The sequence below is a fragment of the Histoplasma capsulatum genome, genomic scaffold, assembly GCF_000149585.1.
Source record: "Histoplasma capsulatum NAm1 scaffold_2 genomic scaffold, whole genome shotgun sequence".
Taxonomy (NCBI): domain Eukaryota; kingdom Fungi; phylum Ascomycota; class Eurotiomycetes; order Onygenales; family Ajellomycetaceae; genus Histoplasma; species Histoplasma mississippiense.
The window spans coordinates 1696566-1705470 of NW_001813981.1; the positions used below are offsets into that span (position 1 = coordinate 1696566).

The window sequence follows — 8905 nt, forward strand, 5'->3', positions numbered from 1 at the left end:
TCCGCCGCGAAATCCGCGAGAGATCAATGAAGAAGGAAGGGGTACCTTTTTTCACGACCGACAGATTATTTTGCCGAAATGGTCAAGTCCGATGAGCATATGGACAGGGTGAAAAAGAAATTATACGATGAAGCGGCGGCGAAGAAGGCAAGCGCAGAAGCTAAAAGACAGCGAGATCTTAAAAAGTTCGGAAAACAAGTCCAGATCGCCAAGTTACAGCAGAGACAGAAGGAGAAGAGGGAAACGCTGGATAAGATCAACAGTTTGAAGAGAAGTAAGCCCTACCATCTGTCCGATCAGTATTATTGAAATTTTATATCGCAAAAGTTGTCTGCCTAACATGTAACTTTCTTTGCAGAGCGCAAAGCGAGTGACGGCGCCCCGACCGAAGAACCAGATCTTTTCGATGTCGCCCTAGAAGATGCGGGCAAATCTCATTCTCATGGTGGAGCCAATAAAGGTAACCGTAATGAACCGCGCGCACAAAACAAGCGACAAAGAAAGGATCAGAAGTTTGGTTTCGGAGGCAAGAAACGATTCGCGAAGAGTGGAGACGCCGTTTCCAGTGGCGATCTAAGCGGATTTTCAGTAGGTAAAATGAAAGGACGCAAAAAGGGGACCGCGCAGAGACCAGGGAAGAGCAGGCGTGCAGCTTTAAAGAGGGCTTGAAAGTACGGGGTTTTAAGAAGTAGATATGAGCTTACTCCCTCTATCCTTGTGTTAGGCGCTGGATGGGTTTATATTTTTAACCTAAATTCTATAGAATTGAAGCTTTACAAAGAGTGTCACTAAATCATACCTCGTTGAAATGGATACGCAAAATGAACAATATATACATGTAAATATAAATATATATATATATATATATATATATTCATTGCCCATAAAATCAGGAGAAAGCCAAAGGTAAGGGTTTAAGAATCCCCATTTGCAGCGATGTCGCTCAACTTTGACAGCAATCATGGATCCCATCCACCATTAGAGTCATTGACAAGCCGTCTCCTTCCTCATCATTGTATATTGCAACTACTCAAATAAAACTGAAGCTTGTCATTTCCAGAATCACCCAGCTGCAATTCGATATTGCCTGATCAACTTCCTGCTTCAATTGCTGTGCAGGTTACGATACAACGGGTATTTTGAGGTGAAAACCACGACGTAACAATCCGGAACAATTATCGTATTGACTCCTTTCCAGGGACAAATTGTTGCCCCTGGACTGTGGGAGCGCGTACAATGGCTAGATTTATCACAGCATTTATGAAAGGCCAAAAAAATATATGAAGGAGGTTAGCTGATTAGCTGATAGAATTTGGAGTTACGGGGAATGGCACACCCTGAGAATGTAAGCCGTCTCCGTTCGCTGCGTTCGCATGAGGGATCGACGGGAACCTTTCACGAACGTCGATTTTAAGTTGCCTAGTTTGAGGCAATTTAAAACGTAATGAACACCCAGCAGGGACTTCCTCGACCGAGATAATGGGTATATGTTTTTGTCCAGCAGATAACTGTACTAATGCGGTTTCATAGCTTAATTTTTTTTGGAGAAGTTGGCCCGCGGAACTCCGGCTTATCAGATGTCCCCACTGATTCCTGGTGAGCACCAAAATCCCGAATGCGACTGACAAGATGGCTAACAGAGACGTTGATATTATGGCGTTGTTCCGCGAATACAAGGTTTAGCTTGGTTTGGGTGTCCTCAGCATGGACGAGTGAGTGGTCGAGAATGGCTTCTTTCGAGCGTTTCGAACTAGCTTTGTATATGGTTTTTCCGCATCCTTGGATGGAACAAATCCAAGTATCCGCAGGTAGTTCAACGTGGTCAAGGGGTTCTGTTGTCTGATTTACGTTTTCGCTGTTGTTGATGATTGCATTTGGTGTCATCAACCTCCCAAAGATCTCCTGCATCGGTGTTTTCCCCAGTGAAGTCACATCCGATCCTGAAACTATCGAGCGTGTGCTCTCATTTACTTTGGCAGACAATGGATCATGAACCAAGCGGTGTCCGCGGATCTTCGAGGGTGTACTATCTGGTGACGAAAGTTCCTCTATTTCCTCCTCTGAAATCTGTATTTCTTATCTTCGCTTGCCGATTGCGTTTCCCCGCCCCTTCGCTGAAACTGAACTCATTTTTGGGCGAAGCAGGGATTTTCGTACCCTTCGCCTTCGTCCTTTCGGAGCATGAGTTTCTTCATTATCTTCGCTTTCTTCGGCAGATGGAGACGAGGAGCCGTTCAACCTTCGTGGCCTAGAGTGTAGCGAGAGTGTCACTGATATCCCGCAAACTTCCTGAATTTTCTAGATCCTTTAATTGTCGATATATGGCTTTTTGAGACCAGTCAAAAGTCGCCGTTTGTGCGTCTTCCATCATCTCAATGAGAAATCCAGCTCTTGCACGGATCAAATCCAGAGCATATGTCAGAGAACTCATTTCATATCGTTTTAGAAGCGTTTCAGCAACAGTTGTCACATTAAGCCGACGTTTAGAGAGAAGGCCCGAGTCTTTCATATCCAAAACAACCTCGAAAATTGTATCAGCTTGGGCCCTTCCCACGGCCGAAGCATCGGGTGACACATCTGATTCTTCGTCTGATTCACTCTTCTCTTGGGCCTCGTCAGCAGCTGCCTCAGCCCGCTCGAATACATCCTTTGAAGTAAAGTTAGAATTCGGAGTTTATTTCATTGTGAAGCGGATTTCATCAACAGAGATCTTGTTACGAGCTACCATACCAGATACAGTTCACGTAGGTGAGCATAAATGGGAGTCGAAGCCCAATCCACATTCTCCTTACCCCGTACCATCTGGTTAATGAGGAACTCGTGGTGTTTGTAGAACACCTCCGCTGAGTCCTCCGCGTCCTCGCAGGTCCCATTGGTATGCTTGGTATACTATCGAGAGAAGGGTGGAAAGTAAGCCCCCATAACCCACAACGCTGTCATGGAAAAGATATTCGAAACGAACCTCATCAAAAAGATAGTCTACTTTTGGGTTCCATTTTTTACCCCGCTTCCGGCTCTTCTGGTGCTTATCCGCGAGAAAGTATAGAAGATCAATGGCTTCGACCATTTCGTTGAACATCGGTTTATATCCTCTGGCTGGCGAGATAGAAAACCAACCTGCCACGCCCGCAACCCACAAGCCGATCTCGCCATCGTCGTGCTGACCGTAGGCATAATGGGTGACATTATCAATGAGGACTCGTTTGTTTCGGTAGGAGTCATCGAGGACTGTTGGAGGGAGCAGAGTTAGAGAGTTAGGACAATGAAAAAGAAAATCAATGCTGGACATATTCTCCATACCAAGCTCTTCCTGCTCTTCCTCTACAATTTCCAATTGACCTGTGACACGAACAGGATTGTTTACCGAAGCAAACAAGACGTTTGCATATCGTGTCTTGCCTGGGACAAGAACCTTGACGTCGGTTAGGGCGAACTCTTCCCAGTCATTCTCATCTGTAAGGGAAGCGTCTCTAGCAGCGAGGACATTCTCGATTCGCGTTGTCATATCTCCAGAAACATCATGATGCCTTCAGATGGAGTTGTGAGTCGACGCGCATTACTTGAGGCAAGGCCTTGCTGGTTTTCGAAACGAATGTGGAGCTAAGACCTTCCCCAAACGGTCACCGTTCCGTATCTATGGAAAGTCGGAAAATCCATTATATCTCCACAATCAATATAAAACTAAGGAACGGTTGGTAATAATACAAATGGGAGGATACATAATGTATTATCAATCTTTCAGAAAATAAAAGTATCCTATATTAGATGAGATATTATGGGTATCGTTGGGAGAATTTTCTTACATCTTATTCATACACAAGCCAACAGAAATACACTAGTAATTTAAAAAAAAAGAGTCAATATTCATTTTCATCTTGCAGAATGCCTTGGGCTAGACATAATATTTAATTAATCTTTTTCTTATATGTAGTTATACATTATGTAGACGAATATAAATTATAACTTATACATTAAATAGATAAAGTTGTGATTGAGCTGTGTATATGTCGTTGGAAACGCCTTCGATCATTAAGGAAAATGGCGGACTATGTTACGGTACTTCGAATCTATCTCGGATAGATCATTAGATTTATATTCTCACAACGTCCACGGTTTTGTGGAGGATGAATAATTGTTCAAAATAATATTTACCACGAAACTTATTACCGTAACGCCAACCAAACATTCAGGATACTCCCCCTTCTGCTCTCTCTCTGCACCGCCTTTGCCAGAATTAAAACGTCCCTCCCTCATGACTTTCCGCTTCCGCTTCCGCACAAGAGATTTCCCAGTTAGAATGTCTGATAACCGAAATCTGGAAGGCGTTTTCGGTTCGTCGAACATGTTCTTAGCTGTTCAAACGAATTTTCTCAGACTAACGCCCCGTTCCTTCGAATGTAGCTGTTCATAAACCCCCGGGCATATCTTCCGCCGAAGTTCTCCGCAACCTACAACAACACTTCACCCCTTCTCAATTCTTCCGTCCATGGATCGAAACAGAGCGCATCCGGCGGGGTGCGGAGAGCAGATACCAAGCCCGCAGGCGGCGTGACAAGCGTCTAGAGGTTAAAATTGGGCACGGGGGAACCCTCGACCCCATGGCGACAGGCGTGCTAATCGCAGGTGTTGGCAGGGGCACAAAAGAACTGAATAACTTTTTAGCGTGCACCAAGTCATACGAGGCCGTGGTGCTATTTGGTGCTGCGACAGATACGTACGACAGTGTGGGGAAGGTAGTGAGTCGGGCCCCCTACGAACATATTACGCGCGACAAAGTGGAGAAGGCGCTGGAGAGCTTTAGAGGCAAGATCTTGCAGCGGCCGTCAATATTTTCGGCGCTGAGGGTGCAGGGAAAGAAGTTATATGAATATGCGCGAGAAGGAATTGAGCCTCCTGTGGAAATTTTGAAAAGGCCTATTGAAGTGACGAAGTTGGAGATCCTGGACTGGTATGAAGGTGGCACCCACGATTATGTCTGGCCGACGGAAGAGGCAAGCAGTATGGAGAAATTTGTTGCGAAGAAGATGCTGTCTAAAGACTCATCATCATCTGGACCTTCGACTGCGGATAGGACTACCTCCGCTCCTTCTACAACCGAAGAAGAGCAGCAGAATGCCACCGCACAGCCAGAGGAGGGGTCGCATGGTATTAAAAGAAAGCTATCTGCATCTCCAACACCAGAGGAAGAAAGGAAATTCTCTCCATCAACAAAACGCCCAAAGTCCCCTGTCGATAGCACCGCGGACGATTCTCTCACCAATGACACCTCCATCACCACTGATCCCATTATATCCAATGCTGTTTCCGCCACCTCTAAGCCAACCCCTCTACCCCCGGCTGTTAAGCTCTCCATGACCGTATCATCTGGCTTTTACGTCCGTTCCCTCGCCCACGACCTCGGCCTCGCGCTGGATAGCAATGCGATAATGTCATCTCTGGTGCGCACGCGCCAAGCCGATTTCACATTGGAACCGGAAAAAGTGCTGGAATATCGCGATTTGGAAGCTGGGGAAGAGGTGTGGGGTCCCAAATTACAAAGCTTTCTGGATGAGTGGATGGAGAAGAAAAAGAACGGGGCAGGTGGGAAGACGGATAAGGGAGTGAAGGAGGGTTCTAATAAGGAAGACGGGGAGAGGGAGGCGGTAGATAGGGCGGTGGGAGTTCAAAGTGATTGATTGGTTAGGTTTTCTGTGTTCTTTTATCACACTTGATACCCTAGTGTAAAAATATTAAGGGTTTTCTTTTCACCCTGTTCATATAGACATTCACATCTTAGAAATATAAAAATCATCACGTTTGTGAAACCTCAAATAATATCATACTCTCACACATTAGTGGTGTGAGATATTACCGGGGTGAAACGAAGCAAGGAGGCTAGATAGGGGAGGAATAGGGTGGGATGTATTGTTAGATTTTAAAGTGTGCGCCTGAGGAACTAGTGTGACAATAGCGAAGAAAGTCTTACAAATGGAAATGGAGATGGAGGAGAAATTCAAAATGGAAAGTTGAGAGGATATATCAATTCAAGGAGGAGATGTTGAAATATTGGAATACAGTCAAGACAGAAAAGAAAAGGTATCAAAGGGGACAGACAAGTGGTGTGACAATAAAATTGACGGATAGTAAAAAAAAAAAAAAAAAAAAAAAAAAAAAAAAAAAAAAAAAATTTGTTAAAACTGGAGGATAACCAAATAGTATCGGGAAGTAAAAGCGAAAACTGGCAAAAGGGTTCCAATGGAAAAAAAAAGTTAATACGGCGAAAAGGAAAACCTGACAGTCCTCCGAGGGAAGAAGAGGCTTAGAACTGGAGGATATAGCCGACGGAAGCAAGAAGGTACAAGAAAGGAAGACGGGGGTCTAGATAGAGAAGTAAAGAAAAGAGGAGAATGAAATATCAAAAGCGAATGGTTGATAACATGGGCAAATACGAAAAGAGGACAGCAATAAGAAGAAGAGGTAGTGGAGAAATGGTTTTGAGCGGATAGGGGATTGGGGGTATATATTCTGCAACATGCAACAATTAAGATGCAAAAGGAGGAAAAAGAGATGAATAGGAAAGGGAAAGGGAAAGTAGCATTGCTTCCACCACCACGATACAAAATTCCACTGTCGACGATATATATGAAAGGTGAAGTATCTTTTATTTGCCCGTACGAGAAAGAGATGCCTGTGCGAGCTACCCTCTCAGCGACCTTACCACTCAAAACATGGATCTTCTGGTCTTCCATTCAAGTTGCTTCCCATTAATGGCAATCAAGAACATGATGCTTCTTTTCTGGCCGATAGCCAGCCAATACTTTGTCAATCCAATACCGAGTCAAAAATATTCTGGCACAAGGTTGGCACTAGTTAGGCTCGTTTCTTGACGCACAAAATCGGTGTCAGGAAGTAAAGATGGAATCTAGCCGGGGGACGAAGCTCAAGATCTCGAGAATTGATAGTGTTGGTCGGCGCAATAAAAGAAGGTGACTAGATATTACGATTATTGGGGGGATCACCTAATTGGGCGGGGCAGACCAGGTGGTGTGATAGTTGTTGAAAGGTCAAATGAAGCCTCATAATATCGTAGAAATCATGAAATATGACACAGAAGAAAAGCGAGAGAAGAGAAGAAAGTAGATCTTTCCCTGGCTCTGTTCAGCAACCCAAATGAAAAAAGAATAAAATAGAGTATGAAAGAAAAGAAGTTGTAAAACGATCGGTCGAGTTTGGCATGTGGAGAAAGGCAGGGAAGAGGCGCCCTTACAAAGGAGATATATCGAAGGATGTTGATTCTATGTCTCTATGGAATATCGGTTGGGGAAACTGAGCGACAAAAGAATATGCAGGAGGCATGGGACAATCATCGCGATTACTGTTTAGGAAATAGCTGTTCGTAAGCCTGGTGGGCTTCCAAGAGGACTGAATAAATTTAATTTGTCAGTTTGCGAAAGTCAATTGAGAAATGAATGTTAAAAGTGTGAAACAATTTACCTTGAAGGATACTGTTTTGTCCCTGTCTTGACTCGCACGCACATTGCAAGGTACTACCATCCAGGAAGTCTAGCACGATGCTGTTTGGCAGTTCCTGTCTATCTTGATCCGGCAAGAATGGGGCCCGGAACTCCGAGAGATGATACCTCTTGACAATATTGCGAGGAGTCCCATCAATGGTACCAGGAGTTAGAATGAGATAGCCTTGGTCATCGATGCGCATGAATCTTCGTTTCCAGAGCAAGGTGTCTGGAAACTGAACATTGACCTCGCCGATATCAACTACCTGAGGAGGCTCAGGGGTACTACCTTCATCGGCCAGCGAAGGCAGCTGTGATTCCTCCTTCAAGGTCGGGCTTAACGCGTTTATTATACCCCGTCGAGAATTTGAGGTAATTGATGACATGCGTCGAATAATGCGCGATTTCCTAGACTGTTTTTTCTCCTCCTTTGTTTCATCGACTCGGTCAAGGGGGTTGTACGAGACGTCAGATGAAGCGTGTGGACTATTTGCCTCATGTCGAGACCGAGACGAGGCGGGCATCCCACCCGATATAGAATCGGAATGAAGTGCGCCCCGGCTGGTAGATAAGCGCCCTGATCCAGTGCTAGATGAAGTAGACAGGCTACGTTTCTCTGGCCGGGTGACAGTTGAAGTGGAAGGGCGACGAGGGGATCGGAGTGCATCGCTCTCAACAATAAGGGGGCTGCGCTGTAGATTGAGGACACCGAGTTCCGAGGGGTCAGCTGGAGGTTCATTGGGAGGTACGGTTGGATCTCGGATGATGCGGGCTGTCACTGAGACCGAATTTGATTTTCCTCGGGTTTGAGTATTAACTGATTGGTTGTCAGTCCGTTTCGGGGGATTGGGGGATAAAGCTCGGCTTTCTGAAGGCGAAGCTGATGTGTAGGATGGCGACTTGCTCAGGAGCACAGGAGCAGGAGGTAGGCTAGATTGGGATATCGAAGCCCGTTTGCGGAATTTTTCAAATGGGGATGACGACGTGCTTGTTGATGGAGGAGGCTGCGGCGCCAGGGGTGGTTGACCTTCGCGGCTAGAAAACATTTCTAAAGCCTTGATCCGTTTTGAGATTCCGGAAGAGACATTTACTTTTTTTGCGACAAGCACAGGGACAGCTTTTTGGCTTTCGAGGAAGGATCCGGAAGCAGATCTGCCAATGGGGAGTGCTTGCACATCTGATCCTGTACTTTTGGCATTAATTGGGCTGGAAACTACTCTTGAGTTCCTCCAATCCGCGGCCGCATCCAAATCTCCATTCTGAGCAAACATGGCAGTGCTTGGCGTTTTCGGAACTGCGATTGGCTTGGCTTCTTGAAATGTAGCGCTTCCCAATTCATCCATAAACGAGTCATCAGACAAGAGGTTATGGCTCGTCCAATTGATCGAACTGAGTTGTAATATGGATAGGAT

The 8905-nt window shown here is 45.4% G+C and overlaps 5 protein-coding genes across 5 annotated transcripts; 2 read left to right on the forward strand and 3 right to left on the reverse strand.

The window, feature by feature from the left end:
• Positions 1-78: 78 nt before the first annotated feature.
• Positions 79-669, forward strand: HCAG_02593 (predicted protein; the record flags this gene model as incomplete). Its single annotated transcript, XM_001542372.1, has 2 exons — positions 79-274; positions 359-669. 2 exons carry the CDS (start codon positions 79-81, stop codon positions 667-669), a joined length of 507 nt encoding a protein of 168 aa, XP_001542422.1.
• Positions 670-1524: 855 nt separating this feature from the next.
• HCAG_02594 (conserved hypothetical protein) lies at positions 1525-1884 on the reverse strand (the record flags this gene model as incomplete). The annotated part of the gene is made up of 1 exon (XM_001542373.1): positions 1525-1884. One exon carries the CDS (start codon positions 1882-1884, stop codon positions 1525-1527), a length of 360 nt encoding a protein of 119 aa, XP_001542423.1.
• A 364-nt stretch (positions 1885-2248) lies between these two features.
• Positions 2249-3505, reverse strand: HCAG_02595 (conserved hypothetical protein; the record flags this gene model as incomplete). The annotated part of the gene is made up of 4 exons (XM_001542374.1): positions 2249-2647; positions 2731-2889; positions 2963-3228; positions 3301-3505. The coding sequence occupies 4 exons, from the start codon at positions 3503-3505 to the stop codon at positions 2249-2251; spliced, it is 1029 nt and encodes a 342-aa protein (XP_001542424.1).
• A 747-nt stretch (positions 3506-4252) lies between these two features.
• Positions 4253-5675, forward strand: HCAG_02596 (conserved hypothetical protein; the record flags this gene model as incomplete). The annotated part of the gene is made up of 2 exons (XM_001542375.1): positions 4253-4331; positions 4402-5675. 2 exons carry the CDS (start codon positions 4253-4255, stop codon positions 5673-5675), a joined length of 1353 nt encoding a protein of 450 aa, XP_001542425.1.
• Positions 5676-7351: 1676 nt separating this feature from the next.
• Positions 7352-8764, reverse strand: HCAG_02597 (predicted protein; the record flags this gene model as incomplete). Its single annotated transcript, XM_001542376.1, has 2 exons — positions 7352-7401; positions 7474-8764. The coding sequence occupies 2 exons, from the start codon at positions 8762-8764 to the stop codon at positions 7352-7354; spliced, it is 1341 nt and encodes a 446-aa protein (XP_001542426.1).
• Between the last annotated feature and the right edge of the window lie 141 nt (positions 8765-8905).